At 45.3% G+C, this 23,251-nt stretch overlaps 1 protein-coding gene across 3 annotated transcripts in view; it reads right to left on the bottom strand.

Moving 5' to 3' along the window:
- mcf2la (mcf.2 cell line derived transforming sequence-like a) overlaps nucleotides 1-23,251 on the bottom strand; it is a 250,504-nt gene that overhangs the window by 72,308 nt on the left and 154,945 nt on the right. For all 3 annotated transcript variants that reach the window (XM_038802762.1, XM_038802761.1, XM_038802760.1), the window contains exons 6-11: nucleotides 14,990-15,106; nucleotides 12,097-12,246; nucleotides 11,294-11,418; nucleotides 6,051-6,165; nucleotides 4,330-4,449; nucleotides 3,260-3,451 (exon numbers count right to left, since the gene is read on the bottom strand). In XM_038802762.1, coding sequence (XP_038658690.1) covers nucleotides 3,260-3,451; nucleotides 4,330-4,449; nucleotides 6,051-6,165; nucleotides 11,294-11,418; nucleotides 12,097-12,246; nucleotides 14,990-15,106 — 819 coding nt within the window. The remainder of the gene's footprint in view (nucleotides 1-3,259; nucleotides 3,452-4,329; nucleotides 4,450-6,050; nucleotides 6,166-11,293; nucleotides 11,419-12,096; nucleotides 12,247-14,989; nucleotides 15,107-23,251) is intronic.

Genomic DNA, 23,251 nt, shown 5'->3' with positions numbered 1-23,251 from the left:
AAGGACAGGTGGGTGGAACTCGAGGTGCTGCGGTGATCTGGCACCTCCCCTGCAGGAGTCACCGACATGTGCCCCATCACCTCCTCCTCGCTCGAGATGCCCGATAGCCCCCGGGTTTGTCCCTGGGATTGGGGTGCAGCCAGAGTGAGGTCCAGGGGCTCCACTGTCACCTGGCATTGCCGATCCTGGAGGCCTCCTCTGGTCTCGCCCAGGGTCTCCATGCTCATGGCCGAGGAGCACAGGGACAGGGCCACGGCCCTCTGGGACTTTGCCACATAACTCAGGGGCAGTGCCACATTAATCAGCGACCGTGCCAGGTCCCTCTTGGCCTGTTGTGACTGGGCCATGCTCTGGAGCACCGCAGCGCTGCCCGTGTGGCCCTGGTACATGGCTGCTTGTGACATGGCCTCCTTGTCCTGTGCCTCAGTCACCTCCCGCATAAAGTACCCCAGGCCTTGGACATCTTGACCCATGGCTGATACAAGTTGGTCTGGATGGTACCGATGGTTGGCACTGCCTCCTGCTCCTGCATGCAGTTGGTCTCCTCCAACTGCACTTGCAGGTGCTGGATGAATGCTGTCAGACCGTCATGTAGCCCTGGGCTCTGCGCCTGCACCTCCATCATTGATGGGACCCTTTCCCGAAGCCCAAGACCTATCTGGATGGCAGCTAGTCCCTGGGGTCGGGCCACTATCCGACCGCCCACCCCTTCAGGGGTTCCTACCTCCAGCTGATGCGCCACAGCATGTGTGTGGTGCGCACCAGATGGTGCCCCAGAAGCCTCTTCTCTAACATGCCCAACCGAGGTGTGTGTCTCTGGGATGGTGGAGGGTGTTGGAGAGAGCTGCGATGGAAAGTTGAAGTCATCCCTGGACGTGTGCTCTAGTGTGTCGTGGGGTTATGCTGGGGGCACGGGTCAACAGCAGGTCCTGCCTCATCGCTGGATGAGTCTCAGGATCGCGGGAGACTTCGGAAGGACCAGCCTGATCACCAGGTGCCCCTGCATGACAGAAGACAAGATGTATGGTTAGATGGTGTGGTGTCCATGGTTCCACATGTTCCATAGGGATATCGTTATTTATTGTGGGCTCACTTGGTTCCCCGATGCAGACCTCCACCTTGGTGACTGCCCGCTCTCTAACCCCACTGACCAGGTCCAACAGTGACGGTGAGGGACCACAGGTCCAGCAGGCCCCCTCGGGTCTTCTCTCTCTTCCTGTGATTGTGGGCTGCATTCTTCTGGGGCGACAGATAATGCATAGTGACAGACACTCGTACATGAGCAGCACGGGGAATGTGTGGCTGGTGGCCTGTGTGTGTGGGACACCTGTCCATGGCGGGTGGTATGCGGTTAAGGGTGGGGTGTGAGAAGACTTCTGGTGGGCGGTTTACTTGGGAAGGGGGGGGCAGCTATGGATGCATGGGACGATGGTTGGTGCCAGGGGCACGGTGGTGGAATGACGCATCCTGGCTGGCCTTGTGGGTTGCTCACCCTTGCCCATCGTTGCCTCCTGGTCAGCCTGGTGGGGCAGTATTGGGGCGGAGGGGGGGTCATCAGCGTGGGACGGGAGTTGGTGTCAGAGGCACGGGGCTGGTGACTCAACCCTGGCTGCCCTGAGGAGGTTGTACATTGTTTTCTGGCAAAGCTGCCCGGTCCTGGCATTAGGGCCCATGGTGTCACAATCTCTGCCAGCTGCGGCATCTGTCCCCCCAGAAGAATGCAGCCCACAACCAGGCCTTCCCAGTGATTTCAAAAAGCTGCAGAACCGAACCTGGCACTGTAATGTTCACTAGTTTAGTTGTTCTATGCTTGATTATAAATCTGCTTCCAATCGCTGCTCACTGTGCTGGCTAAGTCTGGGTCTGCAGTTACGGAAAAGTAAACAAATCTGTAGAAAGAACTAGAAGCCCGAGCTGAAGCATGGAGCAGACATTATAAAGCACTGAATAAAACTTATTGCACACATAGAAACTGCTGCCATCTCTGCATTGCTCTGAGAGATATAAAATATACAAGAGGCACTGAACCTTAATTTCAACTCTATACCACCCACCTTCACCCCCCCCCCCCCTCCAAATCTCTGAGTCTTGACCTTAACCACTGAGTAAAAGCTTCAGTCTACACATCTGTTTGGATTTGTGACGATAGAAGAATTTTGGAATATTGGATTCTAAATATTGGGCAAGTTAAGAGTTAAAAGCCTCGGGTTAGAGTGTGTTTGACTGCAGTGGTCTTTATTTTTAAATAATTCTGTTTTGCATGGCCTGGGTGCTTTTAGCAGCCAGAGGTAAAATTGACAAAGGAATGTGCTTTTCAGTCTGGACTAACGGACTGTGGTTTGACTGGGGAAAGTTCCTGGGGAGTTAATGTGCTTTGCAGCCTGCAGAAATAATGGGCGAGATTTCTGGTGCGGCACGCCATCGGGATTCTCGTTTTGCCGGCTGGTCAATGCGGTTTCCCATTGTGGGGCAGCCCAATGCTGTCGGGAAACCCCTGGACTGCCAGCAAAATGGAGAATCACGACAATGGAGAACTCAGCCCAATTTGTTTTTCATCTCAGGGAGATGGGGTCATTGCTGGGCAGTGCCAAGGGATGCAGAGCAACATTTTTGAAAGGTTTTAGAGAGGCAAGTGTTTGGAGAAAGTTTTGGAGAGAGGGATTGAATTCTGATCTCCCTGACGCCAAGTCCACAATTCTCCCTCAGGAAGGTAGATTGAGATCTGTATGGTGCTTTTCTCGTTGTTTAATGGGAAATTGTGTAGTAGTGTTTAATCGGTAATTGCCAGTTGTTCTTTTTGGCGGTGAAGTTAAAAAAAATTATATTGTATTCATAATAAAGATTTGTTTTTAAAATGCCAAAGCTCTATTTCTTTGTGAAATCACACCTGGAGTGAATCAGTCTTACAAATAAACTAAAATATTGGAGTTTTGGTCCAGTATCCTAGCCATTGTTGAGGCTTGGTCTGGGATTGTAATAGACTAGATCATGAATGTACCTCTGCTTAGGTTACATCCCCACAGTATGTGTGTTTTGTACTGAGGTGTGTCAGGAAATGTGCAGTTTGATTGTGGCCTTTTTTGTTTCTAAACAGTACGAGGAGCGCTGCTCAGAAAAGTAACTTGCCATGAAGCACTGGCAGTCGGTGAGTGCTGTCTGAAGCACTCTATTGCAGAAGATATACCTAAGATATACTTAAAGCCCAATAGTGCATCGCACACCATTCCTAATTTTCTCTGTGGTTCCCAAATACTTTTACCTGTTCCAGCCTCTTGTGCAACTCCATTGATTGGTTTAGCAATTCCTTCTTGGCTTTTATTCCGTTGACGAGGTTGTCACAGACAGCTCGCAGATCAATGCATTTGGGGAGTATTGAATCCACGGCGTAGTGATTGTCCTCGATCAGCTGGTCTCCTCGGGCAGCCAAGGCTTCAGCTTTCTCCAGTGCTTCCTGTTACACACAAACAACAGGTTTTACCAAAAGACAATTATTCAGTGTTTTCCTTTCAATACTTGATCTCCGAACTGCTTCCATGGTTTAAAAATTGGGTGAGCTTCACTTAATGAAAGCTAGACAGAAATGTTATTTGTATCATCCAATTCACGTTAAACCCTGGGCCCATTTTCACAGAATATGTGATCCTATCGCTGAGAATTCAGGAGAGTTACCCATTTGGCAATCCTGCAGTCATCTTTGTAGATGGAGGACAGTCTGTAGGAAGTCAAGAAGTTGAGTTATTGGCGCAGGAGTCCCATCCATTGACCTGCTCTTGTGGCTACAGTAATCATACGGTTCATCCACTTTGGTTTCTGATCAATCAATGGTAAAGACCCAGGATGTGAACAGTTTGACAGTGGTGGTTAGCAATGGCAATGCCATTGAATGTGAATGAGAGATGGTTAGATTCTCTTGACGGAGATGGTTATTTCCTGGCACTTGTCTATCAATTAACAGGTTCTCTTCTCATCAGGCTCATGCTCCCCCCGATTGGATTCTCAGCGGACAACCCTGTACTTTCCCACTTTTAATGTGAATGTTTGAAAGGAGTCTGCGTTAGTGTACCTGCTGGTGTTGTGGAACACACCTTTAATCTCTTATTTATTCACTTATCAAACAATACCATCATGCACGTCCAAAGGGAGAATATAAACTGTTTGGAAAGGTAATTTGTCATCAGTAAGCCCAATCACTTTAGTAAAACATACCCCACATGCTTAAATGTAATGCATTTCCAAATCTATCCTTTGGCAAATTGGTTCAAATGCCCTGTAATACAACAACTTGAACATTATATTTTAACAGGGTTCGGATTGTAGTATAAGTATTACCTGAGACTTTTCTTCAAGTTTATAAAGGTCCCTGACAATATGGCCCACATGGGAGCAGCTGCTTCCCATGTCTGTGAAGGTACTGTGTCGCTCAGTGACAATATCCAAAGCTGTCTTGACCTATGAAAGCAAGGAAATAAAGAAATACGTTAAATGTTGTGCGTTCTCCAAATCCGACAAAGGTTTGGATAACCATCAAAGTTTGATGTTGGAGATCTCCAATTACAGGGACTAAACATCTATCCCAGCTTGTACAGGTTAAAAATTGATGTGCGACTTTTTATGTTTTGCTAGTATTTTCTGAAAGACTTTGCAGATGCATCTCTTCATTCATTGGATGGGGGATGTCCAAGCTGTGTGCTACTGGAGCATGTGATCTCCATTTGCCCAGTTTATGAAGTCTCTCCACATTTTCCTCTTGCTTGCATGCTAGGGAAATTATCCCCAGGTCTGCACCCAGGTGAACTGGATCACTTAGGAACAGTGGTCAGCAAATCAGCCAAGAATGCAGGACAAGATGGACGCAACTTTCTCATAATTTGTGTCAGCTTCAGCTAGAAAACTGGTGTGTATCTCTCGAGCTGCACAGCTGAGGTTTCAGCCCAGATTTTCTGATGTTCTGTGCACTCACTGAGTCTCCATTGACCCTCCGAAAGAGCACTCTACCTAGGCGCACTAACCCAACCTATTCCCAAAACTTCACCTAACCTGCACATTGTTTTGGACATTAAGGGGCAAATTAACATGGTGAATCCACCTGCACATCTTTGGATTGGGTGGGAAACCAGAGCACCCAGAGGAAACCCATGCAGACCGAGGAAAAAATGCAATCTCCACACAGTCACCCGAGGCAGGAATAAAACCAGGGTCCCTGGCGCTGTGAGGCAGCAGTGCTAACCACAGTGCTGTATTATTCTTTGTGTCTGAATAAAGCTTGTAGTCTTACAGTTAAAGTAGATGCTTTATTGTGAGAGTTTGTTCTCTCTCCAGCTCTTATACTATACTTTACATCTGAGCTGCCTGTCTGTGTCCTGCTCAGCAGCTGCCGTTCCTGTGAATAGTGCCCCTGACTTCCTGTTTTGTCCATTATATACATCTCTGGTGCTCCCTCTAGTGGTTACTTAGTTGTGGAGTATTTGCATTAACCCCTTGTGTATATCCAGTGATGCATATCTCTACATGTGCCACCATGCCACCCATGTGCAGTCTCTTTAGTGAGCACTAGCCAACAATATAATTGCCACCAGACTATTGACCATCGTCATGTGAGGCATTCCTGGCACTCGAGCTTCCAACTCCTGTACCAAGATAGCACCTTGCACGAAAGATGGTTTAAACAGATGTTGTAGCTCCCATCTTGGTTACATCGGAGTTTCTTTAGTGCCTGAAATATGCAAGGAAAATCACTCCCTTGACGGTGAAACAAATTGAGCTCTTGGAGAACACAGGGCAGTGGGAATTGAGCTCCCCAACACCATTCCGATTCACGGTGTGATGAAGCATTCACTTGTATTTTCTTTGCGGTAGTAATTTGCGTTGTAAATGTTAAAAGAGTCCAGAAGAGGTGTAGAGCTGCAAGCACTTACCATCTTACTATCGCTGGGCATTAACAGTCTGTGTTCAATGAGACGAGGCTGTCTGACATGTGAAATTCTCATTCTGCCCAACCCACAATGTGACAGGGGCTGGGAGAGGGGGGATGGGTTGTGCTCAGCACTCACCTCTCGGAAATCATGCTCAAAGTGTCGGAGCTGCAGACATTGTTTGAGCTTGAGCTGGTGCTTATTCCAAAATTCATCAAAGGCCACTTCAGTCTCGTTCAATTGAATGAGCAGCCTGCAAACATAGGAAGGGATAAGAACCAGATCTTGCACCATCCACTGAAGACCAACGGGAAATAAATGTTAGAAAATACCAACTTGTCAATCTTTCCATAGAACTGGGTAGGTTGTGTTGTATCATTAAATAAGCTCTGGACACATTTCCATTTCATTTGTTTGCCCAGTCCTGAACGAGCAGGAATGCTCAAAGCCGAGAAGCTATGCTTTTGGTTTGCTTTATTCTTTCCTGGGGTGTGTCCGGCATTTGTCACCCATCCCTAATTGCCCAGGAGATAATTGGCTTGCTTGGCTGTTTCAGAGGGCAATTAATGAATCGGGCACATTGCTATGGACCTGGAGTCACATGTAGGCCAGAGCAGCGGATTTCCTTTCCCACAGGACATCAGTGATATAAAGAACAAAGAACTGTACAGCACAGGAACAGGTCCTTTGGCTCTCCAAGCCTGCGCCAATCATGCCTGTCGAAACTAAAACCTTCTACACTGCTGGGGACCATATCCATCTATCCCCATCCTATTCATGTATTTGACAGGGTGCTTCTTAAATGTCACTATCGCACCATCTCCTCTGGCAGCGGGTTCCAGGCCCCCACTACCCTCTGTGTAAAAAAAACTGCCCTCACACATCTCCTCTAAACTTTTCTCCTTAAACTGATGCCCCCCCAGTAATCGACTCTTCCACCCTGGGAGAAAGCATCTGACTATCCACACTGTTCATGCCACTCATACTTTGTAAACTTTCATTAGCTCGCCCCTCAACCTCCAGTGTTCCAGTGAAAACAATCCAATTTTATCCAACCTCTCCTCGTAGTTAATAGCATCTAGACTAGGCAACATCCTGGTAAACCTCCTCTGTACCCTCTCCAAAGCCTCAACATCCTTCTGGACCAGAATTGAACACAATATTCCAAATGTGACTGAGCCAAGATTCTAATACAGCTGCAGCATGACTTGCCAATTTTTATACTCAATGTCCAGCCGATGAAGGCAAGCATGCTGTATGCCTTCTTGACTATCTTCACCAGCTGGGTTGCCACATTCAGTGACCTATGAGCCTGCACCAGATCCCTCTGCCTGTCAATACTCTGAATGGTTCTGCCATTTACTGTTTATTTCCCACCTGTATTAGACCTTCCAAAATGAGTTACATCACATTTTCCCAGATTAAGCTCCATCTGGCATTTCTTTGCCCAAGTCTGCAAACAATCTATATCCTGCTGTATTCTCTGACAATCCTCTTCACTGTGAATGCAGGAGTTTCTGATATATTGTGTTAAGTAATTGGTGCAGTAAAGGTTAAAAGGCTGGGTTAGTGTGTGTATGACCGCTGCAGCCATGTTTCTATAAATCCTGGTTTGAAACACAGCTGGACATTTTGGAGACGGGGTGCAGTGAAAGTATCGTAAAAATAAGAACATAATTCATTCCAACCATAGGTATTGTTTGCTGGAGTTGGGGTAATGGAATTTTGTTTATATTAAGAAGGTACCACGGGGTGTAAATACTTAAGATACATTGTGTTTACACTTAAAAATCAGGCCAATTGATTTGAATGGGATAAGGATGATGGAGGAGCTAGGGTTGGACCAGGTCTCCGACAGGCAGAGTTTAGTTTTGACTTGAAGGTGAGCTGAGAAGCAGTTTCTGAAGAATACAGCCAGAAATTCTGCATTATCCTGACAGGGTTCAAGTCTCTCTCTTCAAACTGTCTCTAAAGATCTGTATTCAAAAATGGATTTTGACCTTAATAATAATAGTAATAATAATCTTTATTGTCACAAGTAGGCTTACATTAACACTGCAATGAAGTTACTGTGAAAAGCCCCGAGTCGCCACATTCCGGCGCCTGTTCGGGTACACAGAGGGAGAATTCAGAATGGCCAATTCTCCTAACAGCACGTCTTTCGGGACTTGTGGGAGGAAACCGGAGCACCCGGAGAAAACCCATGCAGACACGGGGAGAACGTGCAGACTCCGCACAGAGAGTGACTCAAGCTGGGAATCGAACCTGGGACCCTGGAGCTACCCACTGTGCTACCCCGAAGTGGGCTTTGCTTGAGTGGGGATAAAAGATAACAGTTTGAAGTTAGTGTTTCATGTTATTGGTAAGCATTATTTAACTGGTGATTGTGAGCTATTTTCTCTATTCTATTAAAGTTAGTATTAACAGCATATTATCCCTATTTAGTCCATATCCCTATTTGTGCGTGGAATCACTTCTGGAGTGACGTATCCTTTCCTCAAATCTTACCAATTAAATAAAATATTGGGGCTTCTGTGCAATATCCTAGCAACTGTTGGGGTCTGGTCCGGGAGCGAGATGGGTTTCCACAGCAATTGTCAATCACAGAATAATACAGTGCAGAACATAAGAACATAAGAACTAGGAGCAGGAGTAGGCCATCTGGCCCCTCGAGCCTGCTCCGCCATTCAATTAGATCATGGCTGATCTTATGTGGACTCAGCTCCACAGTAAATACTGTGGGCTGAGGTCTGAAGGACTGAGGTCCTTCAGCCCATCAAGTCTGCACCAACGCATGAAAAACACCTGACATGCCTACCTAATCCTATTTGCCAGCACTTAGCCAATAGCCTCGAATGTTATGATGTGCCAAGTGCTCATCCAGGTGCTTTAAAAAAAAAAAATTTTAGAGTACCCAATTCATTGTTTCCAATTAAGCGGCAATTTAGCGCGTTCAATCCACCTACCCTGCATATCTTTGGGCTGTGAGAGCGAAACCCACACAAACACAGGGAGAATGTGCAAACTCCACACGGACAGTGACCCAGAGCCGGGATCGAACCTGGGACCTCGGCGCCATGAGGCAGCAATGCTAACCATTGCGCCGCCGTGCTGCTCAACCAGGTATTTTTTAAAGGATGTGCGGCAACTCGCCTCTACCACTCTCCCAGGAAGTGCATTCCAGACCGTCACCGCCCATTGGGTGAAAAGGCTTTTCCTCAAATCCCCATTATACCTCCTGCCCGTCCTACCCGTCCCTTCAACAAAGGGGAACAGCTGCTCCCTATCCACCCAGTCCATGCCCCTCATAACCTTGTACACCTCAATCAGGCTGCCTCTCACTCTTCTCTACTCCAGCGAAAACAACCCAAGCCTATCCAACCTCTCTTCATAACTTAAATGTTCCATCCCGGGCAAAATCCTGGTGAATCTTCTCTGCACCCCGTCCAGTGCAATCACATCATTCCTATAATGTGCTGACCAGCATGTCTTTCGGGACATGTGGGAGGAAACCGGAGCACCCAATCGAAGCCCACACAGCAGCCAGAGGAAACCCACGCAGACACAGGGAGAACTCCGCACAGACAGGGACCCAAGCTGGGAATCAAACCTGGACTCTTGGCGCTGTGAAGCAACGGTGCTAACCACTCTGCTCGCATGCCACCCATGCTAACCTCTCCTGAGCCCTCGGCCACTTGACCTCACTTAATGTCTTTGTCATTAATCTGCACTTCTACCTTCTCCTTTAAATTTGATTTTCTAATTCTCCATACAACTGAATCTCCCACTCCCACTATTCAGTTTAAAGCCCTATTTACAGCCCTAGTTTTGTGATTCGCCAGGACTCTGGTGCCAGCATGATTTAGATGAAGACTGTCCCACCGGAACAGGTCCCCTCTTCCCCAGTACCTGTGCCAATGTCCCCTGAATTCAAACTAATTTCTCACACACCAATCTTTGAGCCACGCATTTACCTTCTTAATGAAATGAAAATGAATGAAAATCGCTTATTGTCACGAGTAGGCTTCAATGAAGTTACTGTGAAAAGCCCCTAGTCGCCACATTCCGGCGCCTGTCCGGGGAGGCTGGTACGGGAATCATATTGTCTCTGTGCCAATTAGCTAGTGGGTCGGGTAGTAATTCAGAGGTTATTACCTTTCTGGTTCTGCTTTTTAATTTAGCTCCTAACTGTTAATACTCCCTTAGTAGAACCTCTGTCCTTGATCTACCTATGCCGTTGGTGCCTACGTGGACCATGGCAACTGGATCTTTACCCACCCACTCCAAGTTGTGTTGCAGCGCAGATGAGATATCCTAAACCTGAGCACCAGGCAGGAAGGCAAAACAACCTTCGGGATTCTTGATCCTGGTCACAGAGAACAGTGTCAATGCCCCTAACTATACTATCCCCAATTACGACTACATTTCTTTATCTCCCCCACTTAAACAGCTCCCTGTACCATGGTGCTGTGGTCAGTTTCCTCCCTGCAGTCCCTGTTCCCGTCCACACTGGGAGCAGAAATCTCAAACCGGTTGGACAGAGACAGGGGCTGAGGCTCCTGCAACCCTACCTCCTGGATCCCTCTACCTGCCTCACTCGCAGCCACACCCTACTGTCCCTACCACTGGCCGAATTTGAGTTAGTTATTCTAAGAGGTGTGACTTCCTCCAGGAACACAGTGTCCAGGTACCTCTGCCCTCCTTGATGTGTCGCAGCACCTGAAGCTCTGAAGCCAGATCATTTCCATACCAGTCTCCCCGAACAGGTGCCGGAATGTGGCGACTAGGGGCTTTTCACAGCAACTTCATTTGAAGACTACTTGTGACAATAAGCGATTTTCATTTCATTTCATTTCAACTCTGAGCTGGAGTTCCTCAAGCAACCAACACTTACTACAGATGTGGTCACTGGGAACCACAATGGGGTATATCAGCTCCCACATCTTGCTGGAACAACCCAATTTTTATGGAGGACAATGCCACAAACATTTGGCTGCGTTTTTCTCCTTCCATATGCTGACTAATCTACTGTTTGATTTCAGTCATTTCTGTTTCAGGTTCAGAAAATAATCAGTTCTGATTTTTGAGTCACTTTGTAACAGACTAGCTCCATATAGGTTACACACATTATACACTTTGTAAAACAGGCAGTGCTAACGTTGAGACATTCCTTTAGCGCACTACAATTGTTCCTCTGATAGCACTGTTGAGGTTAGGCTCAAGATACACTGGTCCTGGCCTCAGCTATGAGCTCTTAGGGCCTTTATTTGAGACCATTGTTCTCAGACATGATCTCCTATAGCAGAAGGAGCAAGAGCAACTGATGTTCTTCAATCTAATGACCTGGCCTCAACATGCGGTATGTGTCCCCCATAGCTCACCTGTCCACAGTAGTCTGATTATCCAATTCATCTGTGTTGAATTTATGTTCTGGATTGATGATAAGTGGTTCCTGAATTCTAGCGAGGAGTGAGGAGCCATGGCTTCGTGCATTATTTATATCGTCCTTTTGGAGGAGAGAGAGTAAAAAACAATGAAAAACTGAGGGCTGGATTCTCCGCTCCTGAGGCTAAGTGCTGACCCAATGGAAGATCTCTGGTGATTCACGATGGGAAAATTGGCTCAAAACCCTCTCCGATTCCGCTACCGGTGAGGGGCTAGCACCGGCGTCGCGTGAAACACCAGCAGAATGCAGGAAAATGGTTGGAGAATCATCGGACCGGTGCTGCACATGCGCAGGGCTGACAAGCTGCAGCTGCACGTACGCCTACATACCCGCACACGCACTGATCGCGCCAGAAATGATGGCGCCGGCTGTGTTGGATTGCGTACCTACTCACCTCAAGCACACAGCCCACCTCCTGGCCACCCCCCACCACTCCTCCCAGCCCTGGCAGAAACCCCTCAGCCAGCGGTATGGATCATGGCCGAGTGTGACAGTGCTGGACACTGACGCTGACCACATGTGGCCCGTGCCGTTGGGAACCCGGCCCGCCGGAGGCCGAGCATCGTGAGTGGGCTCACTAATGACATTCCAATGGGTTTGCGACTGTGCGTGGTCCTCACAGTACATCACAATACACGATGTGATAACAGCATGTAGGTTATATAGTCCCTTCACTGGACGTATGCATTCCAACATGTTATGCGGTTATACAATTCCTCAGCCATACATATGCTTTACCTTCATGCTGTTTCGTTTTTCTGTGTGCATTGTTAAAAGACCCAGAGTAGTTGTCACATCATTCGGCAGTTCAGTTTCAGCCAATTCTGTCCCAAAGGTCTGGAGCATTTGTGCAGTTTCCTTCACAGTTACAGCAAAACTCTCAATACCCTAATGTAGAGGACATAGTAAATATGTATTAGAATGAATCAGACTGAATATGTTAACACAGGGTATGTTATATATGTGTGATATATATATGCCGTGCTACTGTGAGAGCTTTCAATAAAGAGATGCATTTAGTGTGAGCCACATTTTCATTGTGGCTTACTCAGCATTTGTTTGAATGCAAACGTAAATGCGGCTCAGACTAAATGCTGAAAGCACGGCATAGTGGCACAGTGATTAGCATTGCCACCTCACAGTGCCAGGGACCCTGGTTCAATTGTGGCCTTGGGGTGTGGAGTTTGAACGTTTTCCTGGTGTTAAGATGGGTTTCTTCTGGGTGATCCGGTTTCCTCCCACAGGTTAGGTGGATTGGCCATGCTAAACTTCCCCTTAGTGTCCAAAAGGGTAGGTGGGGTTACTGTCTTAAGGGGATATGGTGATAACTTGGGGCGTGAGCCTAGGTAGGGTGTTCCTTCACAGAGTCGGTGCAGAGTCAATAGGCTGAATGGCCTCCTTCTGCCCTGTAGAGATTCTATGACTTCTGGCATTCGTATCAAAATGCACAAAACATTTGATTTCTTCTACCATGTATAAGGTGCTAATTGCTTTATGGATTTCTAGTCAATGGAGTTGAAGACATGTCCGTTAATAAATGCTGCTGATGTTGATTTGCTCCGATGCTGTAATGTAAAATTAGTGAAAGATCATGTGCTTTACAAATTGTCCTTTAGATAAGGGTGGGGGGCAAGGATTTTAAATATTATCCAGGGTCACTCGTGTACCTCACATGGTCAAATAGCTTGCCAATAGGTACTACAATTACACAATATATAGTTACTTGGGTCAGGACAACACTGCCACAGGCACAATGAGTCGAGCGGCCACCTTCTGTAGTATTTATTCTGTAATAAGTGAGTATTTCAGTAAGAGGGAAGACAGGAAGAAAAGAGAGACAAACTTAGTTTGTTCATCATTGTACTAAACCTCAGAAGTTCACCGGTTGCTATTTTAAGATCTCCCAGATCTTTTCATTTTTTCATACAACTACACTTGCAATTACGGATGACATACCTGAGTTTTGGTACCTGATGTCAGGTCATTAGTCACAATTGCCAAAGGATCACTGGCATCTCTCTCCATAGCTAGAGGGGCACCACTCCATTAGTCATGGAGCAAGGTGAGGGGGCACACCTCTATGAACCACCACAGTCAGGGCAGCCATTGAACCCACTCTGTTGACAGCATTCTATACCACACTAGCCATCTCACTAACTGGCCTGATGTGCAAACTTTAAAAATAATGACTCACCGGATTTAAGCCTCAATAATAGCTATTATTTGAGACATGCCCTGTTGTTAAGAGTTTATCGTTTGCATTGTAATGTATTGCAAAGTTGAGCTGCTAAGTGCACAGCGAGGACAACCAGGTACGTGGGACCTCAGTGAATAGTGCTTGCTAACAATGCATCTTCTAAATTTTAACAATCTCGATGAAGAATTTACCACCTACAAGAATGATACTCAAGAGTTTAAATTGCTCCCGTTTGGAGCTGGAATGGCATTGCGCCAACAATTATCACGCCACAAAGAGTGTAATTAAGTAGGAGCCCTCAGTTTCTGTTAGTTTAATGGGCAACTAATTTATAAATTCAGATGTTAATTGCCCACTTAAGGGCTTCAATGGACAGTGGTGTGGGAAAGACATTCATGATACCTTATTTGCATCACTTTACCGTTAACTTTGCAAAAATGGCATCTTAATGCCACTAAACTGTGCTGTGATTTTCACAAAGTTGTTAATTTGCACATTAATAGCCCAATAAATTTGCCACTGAAAGTTAAGGCTAGCATGGTAGCATTGTGGTTAGCACAATTGCTTCACAGCTCCAGGGTCCCAGGTTCGATTCCCGGCTTGGGTCACTGTCTGTGCGGAGTCTGCACGTTCTCTCCGTGTGTGCGTGGGTTTCCTCCGGGTGCTCCGGTTTCCTCCCACAGTCCAAATATGTGCAGGTTAGCTGGATTGGCCATGATAAATTGCCCTTAGTGTCCAAAATTGCCCTTAGTGTTGGGTGGGGTTACTGGGTTATGGGGATAGGGTGTTGACCTTGGGCAGGTGCTCTTTCCAAGAGCCGGTGCAGACTCGATGGGCCGAATGGCCTCCTTCTGCACTGTAAATTCTATGAGATTAAAAGCTCAAGTACAATTTTAATGCCATGATCATTCTTTCTATTTGCCAATTAGCCCTCTGGCCCATGACATGAACAATTATAAACGTGGGCCATCTTTCCTTCAGGTTGTGAATTGTTTTCAGAGATTTTAAAAATGCCAAATTTTAAACTTTAAAAAAAATCTTACTCTTCCTTTCTGTCTTTTATCTTTCTTTCCCTCTCATCATTTCTCTTTCTGTACCTGACTTCACATTGAAATCGCCTCTCTAACTCAGGCCCCTCAGGTTAATTGTTTATTTCTTGATCGTAAATCTCACTGCTTTGGGTGATAAACTGGCTCCATCATTCACCCACAGTCCCAGAGGTCTTGGGTGCACTGTGATCAGCCTGCACTCCGGCATATTTGAACTGTGCCCCAGAAAATCTTCAATTTAAATATGCGCAAACAAGTCCAATGGTGGCGGCATGTAATTAGATTCCCCAATCCAGAAAAATCTGGCCCTTTGTATCCTCCAATTTATCATAAGTAATGCAATAGGAGATCTGTTTGCGTAAAAAAAATGTTACTTGCTACTCACTGTTCGATGACAGAACCATTGACTATGGGAATACTCCAGGGTACCTCCAAGTTCCTGCGTCAGCTGAGTTTTGTCGATGTAACTATGTAATTCTGTTACTGAATTCAGCATTATGATCTGCAAGAGAAGACTCTCATAAATACAGAGTCTGTAACACACTGCAAACATCAAAGGTTTCTTAATGAGAATAAATCAATGACATTTCTCCTAAACAGTCAGCATTTTTCAAAAGACTGCGAATGGCTTGTGAAACTAAATGAAGAAAATTGTGTGATGTAAAACTCAAATTATTTAAAAAAAGGAATAATGCTTAATAGCCATTTGATGATAGAGAACTGGAATATTGCTGAAAAAATACAATTTGTCGAAGCTTTTCATCTGGCACTTCTCAGGACAATTGCAAAATGTCCAACTTAAAGGGAAACAACAACTTCATACTATATGAGAAGAGAGTGATAATTGGTTGGCAAGTGGACTCAGATTGATAGAGGCATTGCGATGGAGAATGCACCAGTTAATGGTCACTGACAGTCAACTGCCAAGCATTGTTAAAAAAATTAAAACAGGCAGATTGACTCTAATTGGTAAAGGCCTGGAGGAAAGAACCAGAAAATGGCTGTCACATATCTTGATTAGCGGAAACAGACGCAATGTGTCTGCATGTTATTTTCATCTGCAAAGAACAAGGTCTTGTGTATTAATATATGTCGCCTGCTGTACATTCAAATGACGAGTCTGAAAATTGCCTTTGCTGCAAAAAACAAAGTTTTGCCTCAGGCTGAAAACTCCATTGTGGCATTGTGCTCATTCACATATCTTGATACAGCCACATCAGTATGCAAATAGTGATAAAACAAAGGTAAATCACACTGTGACATATCTAGCTCCAGTGAGCAGAGCGGTAGGGAGTGGAAGGGGAAGAACCACGCACACCTCACTGGAGGGCAGTATTCAGAAGAGATAAATAATCAAGGAGCATTAATATGAAGGCAGCTTCCATACACGTGGTGGGGGACACTGGATAAAGGATTTGCACCACCGTATCGATAACACTGCCAGTCCATGCAGAAATCCCTGGAAAATGTGGTAGCCCATCAGCAATAAAAAGGGCATTGGAAGGTGGTTCTTGAGGCACCTCTGTCTTGTGGATCGGCAGTTCCAACTGTTTCCATAGGTTTCTCGCAAAGAACCCGAAAGAAAGCAAAACTCTGGGTTGTCAGTTATTAATTTAGATCAATGGGTTGGTCCTCATGCCAACTATTAGCCTAAATGTCTGTGCCCATTGCCAATGTGCTGTCAGGAGCAGTAGGAAATGCTGCTGGCTTGCAGGATAGTGATCCTGACACACCTTCCTTCTATCCCCTTCGGTGTCAATGCATCGGGGAGCTTTCTGTCAGGGTCTCACAAACCTTCTTGTTTCAAGATGGGGCATAGTAGAGTTGTAACGGGTGACAGCATCAAGGAGAGGGAGTGTCAGCTCTCTCTTCAAAGACGCCAAATGTCCAGCGATCTGCCCCTCAATCTCCTGGCACTCAATCAGCTCGAGGAACATGCATTAGTAAAAAGGAGGTAATACTGGGTAGACAGAGTGGAAAATAGGGCTAGTCGTCTGTGGCTTACTGCAATAATGAAATGTGAGATTGTCAGAGAGAGTGTGTGGTCCGACTGGCTGCTCATGGTTGTACTGTAATAGAATGGCTTGACCCTAAAACGGCCAAAGATTTATCACACGGGGAAATAGTGCTCACAAAAGGGCGATCAATGAGGGGAGAGGGCGGTGTGATGGTAATGTCACTGGACTAGTATTCCTAAGGCCCACAGGCTAATGCTCTAGGGACATGGGTGTAAATCTTACTGAGTTACTAAATGCCCATGGGAATGGCCCAGCAAGCCACTCAGTTGTATCTAACTGTTACGATGTCAATAAAAAGGAATGAAACCAGACATGCCACTCAGCATCGACCGAAGCACTGGAACTAATTATGGCAAGCTCAGCCCAAACCTGTAAAGTCCTCTTTACTAACATTTGGGGGCTTGTGCCAAAGTTGGGACAGCTGTCCCAAGACAAGTCAAGCAACAGCCTGGCATAGTCATACTCACGGAATCATACCTTGCAGACAATGACCCAGACACCACTGTCACCATCCCTGGATATATCCTGTCCCACCAGCAGAACAGACACAACAGAGGTGGCTGCACCATGATATAGAGTCAGGAGAGAGTTGCCCTGGGAGTTTTCAACATCGACTCCGGACCCCATGAAGTCCCATGGCATCAGGTCAAACATGAGCAAGGTAATCTTTCAGAATCACAGAATAATACAACACAGAAAAAGCCTGTCCACCTGTGACTCCACTTTCAAGGAGCTATGAACCTGTACCCCTAGATCTCTTTGTTCTGTAACTCTCCCCAACACCCTACCATTAACTGAGTAGGTCCTGCCACGATTCGATCAACCAAAATGTATCACCTCTCATTTATCTAAATTAGACTTCATCTGCCATTCATCGGTCCACTGGCCCAATGATCAAGATCCCGTTGCAATCCCAGATAACCTTCTTCACTGCCAATATGCCACCAATCCTGGTGTCATCTGCAAACTTACTAACCATGCCTCCTAAATTCTCACCCAAATCATTAATATAAATAACAAATAACAGTGGACCCAGCACTAATTGCGGAGGCACAACGCAGGTCACAGGCCTCCATCCAGTTCGAAACATAACCCTCTACAACCACTCTTTGTCTTCTGTCGGCAAGCCAATTTTGTATCATGGCTGATCACCAATTTCAATATTCTGATTCAGCCTTCCCCATATCCCTTGACCCCTTTAGCCCCAAGAACTATATCTAATTCCTTGTTGAAATTACACAGCGTTTTGGCCTTGACTACTTTCTGTGGTAGCGAATTCCACAGATTCACCACTCTCTGGTTGAAGAAATTTCTCCTTACCTCATCCTAAAAGGTTTATCCCTTACCCTCAAACTATGATCCCTAGTTCTGGACTCCCCCACCATTGGGAACATTCTTTCTGAATCTACCCTGTCTAATCCTGTTAGAATTTTATACGTTTCTATGAGATCCCCTCTCACTCTTCTAAACTCCAATGAATATAATCTTAACTCCTCATATGACAGTCCTGCCATCCCTGGAATCAGCCGGTAAACCTTTGCTACACTCCCTCCAAAGCAAGAATCGCCTTCCTCAGATAAGGACAACAAAATTGCATACAGTACTCCAGGTGTGGCCTCACCAATGTCCTATACAATTGCAGTAAGACATCCCTATTCCCATACTTAAATCTTCTCATTATGAAGGCCAACATACCATTTGCCTTCTTTGCTGCTTGCCGTACCTGGGCACTTACATTCAGCCTGTTACACAAGGACACCAAGGTCTCTGAATATCCACCTGTCTTAATTTGCACCCATTCAAATAATAATCTGCCTTCCTATTTTTGCTATCAAAGCGGATAACCTCACATTTCTCCACATTATACTGCATCTGCCCATGCATATGCCCACTCTCTCAGCCTGTCCAAATCCCACTGAAGCAACTCCGCATCCTCCTCACAGCTCACCCTTCCACCCAACTTTGTATCATCTGCAAATTTGGAGATAATACATTTAGTTCCCTCATCCAAATCACTGTTGTGGTCCTAGCACAGATCTCTACAATACCCCCACTAGCCACTGCCTGTCAATTGGAAGAAGACCCATTTATTCCAACTTTTCTTTCCTGTCAGCTAACCAGCTTTCTATCCATTTCAAGACACTACCCATAATCCCATTCCTGCAATTGTCCTGAAGACCTGTGCTCCAGATCTTGCCACACCCCGAGCCAAGCTGTTCCAGTACAGCAACAACACTGGCATCTACCTGGCAATGTGGAAATTGCCCAGGTGTGTCCTGGACGCAGGAAACAGGACACATCCAACCTGGCCAATTATAGCCCTATCAATCTACTCTCACTCATCAGTAAAGTGATGGAAGGGATCATCAAGAGTCAAGCGGCACTTACTTAGCAAAAACCTGATCACAGATGCTCAGTTTGGGTTCTGCCAGAGTCATTCAGCTCCTGACCTCATTACAGCCTTGGTTGAAACATGGACAAAAGAGCTGAACTCCAGGGGTGAGGTAAGTGTGACTGTCAATGGCATCAAGGCAGCATTTAACTACATGTGGCATCAAGTGTGGGGTCAATGGAAAACAGAGGGAAAATTGTTTGCTGGTTGGAGTCATATTTGACACAAAGAAAGATGGTTGGGGTGGTTGGAGGTCAATCATCTCAGCTCCAGGACATCACTGCAGGAGTTCCTCAGGGTACTGCCTCGGCCCAACCATCTTCAGCTGCTTCATCAATTACCTTCCTTCCAGCAGAAGGTCAGAAATGGGGTAGTTCACTGTGATGACTGCAAAATGTTCAGCACCATTCGCAATTCCTCAGATACTAAATATTCAGGCGTGGGTTGCACAGTGTAACGACACTGCTGGGACTGCAGCGGTTCAAGAAGGCAGCTCACTACTACCTTCTCAAGGGCAATTAGGGAGGGGCAATAAATGCTGCCAGCGACACCCACATCCATGAATCAGTAAAAAAGACAATGGGTGGGATTCTCCATCTCTGGGATTCTCCGTCTCGCCAGCCAGCCAATGGAGTTTCCCATTGTGGGCAGCCCCACGCCATCGGGAAATGCCACGCCTGCTGGCGCAATGGAGAATCTCACACCGGAGAATCCAGCCCAATAACTTCATCCATGAATAAGTCAAATCAAACAGTCCCACGATATATTATGCGACTTGCAGTCATATTTATTTCAGATTAAAACTGCTGGGAGATCAACACTTAAATTCAAAATACTTCGAAATTCATCTGTTTGATGTTCACTTCAAAATGTGCATTTTAAAAGTGTTTAAGTATGATATGGAAGGCCTGTGTTAGGATTTTGTCAATTTGCTCGAAAGTTATCAGACACAGTTAGCATGCACTGTCAACCCACAGCCACCAGGTGGGGGTACAGACATTTGACGTCATGTCCGCAATGATTTAATGAGATGATCTGTCAGTCTCTCATTTAACTTTGCTAATGTTGCTTGCAGTAACTATAGTCAATACAGTGACAATGCACTCTCAATCTTCACCATGGAAAATTCTTCCTCCATGTGGTGGACAGAATTGTGATGCATTTTAAATTGACGTCAATTGGAGTATTGAAACTTACATCAGTGATCATTCTCCACCTTACATTATGCAACACTGCCCAAGTACATAGTAATAAAAGAGATCTAACAGTCACATTTTATATGTGTATTATACGTGTATATGTGTGTGTGTTTGGGATGAGCACTCGTCTCCATCTCCTTCTGTCAGTCCCCCATTCCTCTTCCAATTCTGCTGTGTTTAAATCTCTCACCACCACATCTTTCCATCTGGCCAGGGTTTCCTCTTCTTCTTCCAGACAGTCCCATCTCCATCACATACCTCACCACATTTCCTCTCTCTCTCCACAACAGATAACGACCATTTCAATAGCTTCTCAGCTACTTTCTTCAGTTTATATTTCTCACATCCAAGGGTTGAATTGAAATAAATGTTATAAAAAGTGGTAAGTGGAACTGATTAGAATAACGTTCTGGCCGCTGGGGTTACAACTGTAGCCTTTCGGCGCAGAGGACCCAGGTTCGATCCTGGCCACGGGTCACTGTCAGTGTGGAGTTTGGACATTCTCCCCATGTTTCTCACCCCACAACTGAAATATGTGCAGGCGAGGTGGATTGGTCACGCTAAATTACCTCTTAATTGGAAAAAAAAAAGAATCGGGTACTCTAAATTTATTTTAAAAACTAAAAACGTACTAACCATCAAATTAGGTTAATATTCTCAAGATTCAAAGTTTGTTCATTGTGTGGATGAGAAATTGCACTGTACTGTTACTAATATGTTAATTACATTTGAATACAGAAGGAAAGACTATTTCTTAATTAAGTACTTTGAGCACATATAAAGAAGGGACATCTTCCATGATCAGTGGGAACCAAGGGGATTTAAGTGCTTTATCAGACTTCAAAACATTTTAATTTGGTTCATTTAAAGTTCTCTGGGTTTGTTACAGTGTTCTTTAAGGGGCTACTTGGCTGGTTTAATTGAGTAATTTATTAATTGTTAAATCTTTCATTTTATTATAAGCAAAAGAGTATAAATAGGGGATAGCTGGGACACTGGGTGTGTTAGAGGACAGCTATGATACTGGACAATTCAATAAAACTCAATAAAGAAAAGCTCTTGGTTTCACCAACTGACTTGGAGCCTGTTAACATGGATTATTCTAAAATCTATAATGTTATATCTTAATTCATTTAGTTTTGACTTCAGTAGCTAGGGCCACTGTAAGACCTGCCTGCGGGTAACAAGGAGTGAAGTTTGGTATTGTGCAATGTGGACTGATTATTTAATGATCTCATAGTTAAGGACCCTGTCGGGAAGAGTGATCATAGCATGCTAGGATTTCAAATTCAGTTTCAGGGCGAGAAACTGGAATTCCTCACAAGGGTTCTGGAGCTAAACAAAGGTAATTACATTGGCATAAGGACAGATTTGACCCTCGTGGACTGGGCAGGAAGACTGAAAGGTAGGACAGCTGATGGGCATGGGTAGTAGCAGTTGTCCAAGGAGATATTCAATTCTTCCCTACTAAAATATATTCCAGAGAGAAAGAAAGGTTGTAAGAGGGAGAAAAACGTCCATGGCTAGGCAAGGAAGTTGTACATTATAAAAAGAGAAAAACTAGGACACACCATATTGCAAAGGCCAGTGGCAAGCTGGAAGATTGGGAAACGTTTAAAGATCAACAAAGGTTTACTAAAAAGTCATTTTTTTAAAAAGCAAGAAAAAATAACCAGCACAAACTATGAGGAAGATAGCAAAAACTTCTATAAGTATGTAAAAGGGAAGAGAGCAGCTAAAGTGAATGGTGTCTCTTGGAGGATGAGACTGGGGAGTTAATAGTCAGGAACACAGAAATGGCGGAGACACTAAATCAATATCTTGTCTCAGTTTTCACAGTGGAGGGCACAAGTACCATCCCAATAGTAACATGTAATGCAGAGGTAAGAGAAAGAGAGGGGCTTAGAATAATCATCATCAAGTGGCAAAATTACTAAACAAGCTAATGGGATTGAAGATAGACAAGTCCCCAGGGTCTGATGGCCTACATCCTCGGGTCTTAAAGGAAGTGGCAGCGGACATAGTGGATCCATAAGACCATAAGACATAGGAGGAGAATTAGGCCACTTGGCTCATTGAGTCTGCTCCGATATTTTCTCATCCCCATTCTCCTGCCTTCTCCCCATAACCCCTGATCCCCTTATTAACCAAGAACCTATCTATCTCTGTCTTAAAGACACTCAGCGATTTGGCCTCCACAGCCTTCTGGGGCAAACAGTTCCACAGATTCACCACGCTCTGGCTGAAGAAATTCCTCCTCATCTCTGTTTTAAAGGATTGTCCCTTTAGTCTGAGATTGTGTCCTCTGGTTCTAGGTTTTCCTACAAGTGGAAACATCCTCTTCACGGTCACTCTATCCAGGTCTCGCAGTATCCTATAAATTTCAACAAGATCCCCCCTCATCCTTCTAAACTCCAGCGAGTACAGACCCAGAGTCCTCAATGGTTCCCCATATGACAAGCTCTTCATTCCAGTGATCATTCTTGTGAATCTCCTCAGGACACTTTCCGAGGACAGCACGTCCTTCCTCAGATACAGGGCCCAAAACTGCTCACAATACTCCAAATGAGCCTCATACAACCCTCAGAAGTACATCCTTGGTCTTGTACTCTAGCCCTCTTGACATGAATGCTAATATAGGGGTCGTTTAGCACAGGGTTAAATCGCTGTCTTTGAAAGCAGACCAAGGCAGACCAGCAGCGCTGTTCGATTCCCGTATCAGCCTCCCCGAACAGGCGCTGGAATGTGGAGACTAGGGGCTTTTCACAGTAACTTCATTTGAAGCCTACTTGCGGCAATAAGCGATTTTCATTTTCGTTTTTCATTTCATTGCATTTGCCTTCTTAACTGCCGACTAAACCTGCATGTTAACCTTAAGAGAATCGTGAACAAGGACACCCAAGGCCCTTTGTGTTTCTGATTTCCTAAGCATTTCCCCATTTAGAAAATAGTCTATGCCTAAATTCCTCTTTCCAAAGGGCATGACCTCATACTTTTCCACATTGTATTTCATTTGCCACTTAATTGCCCACTCTGCT

This window comes from Scyliorhinus canicula, chromosome 7 (genome assembly GCF_902713615.1).
Source record: "Scyliorhinus canicula chromosome 7, sScyCan1.1, whole genome shotgun sequence".
Taxonomy (NCBI): domain Eukaryota; kingdom Metazoa; phylum Chordata; class Chondrichthyes; order Carcharhiniformes; family Scyliorhinidae; genus Scyliorhinus; species Scyliorhinus canicula.
This window is presented reverse-complemented; position numbering and strand designations above follow the sequence as displayed.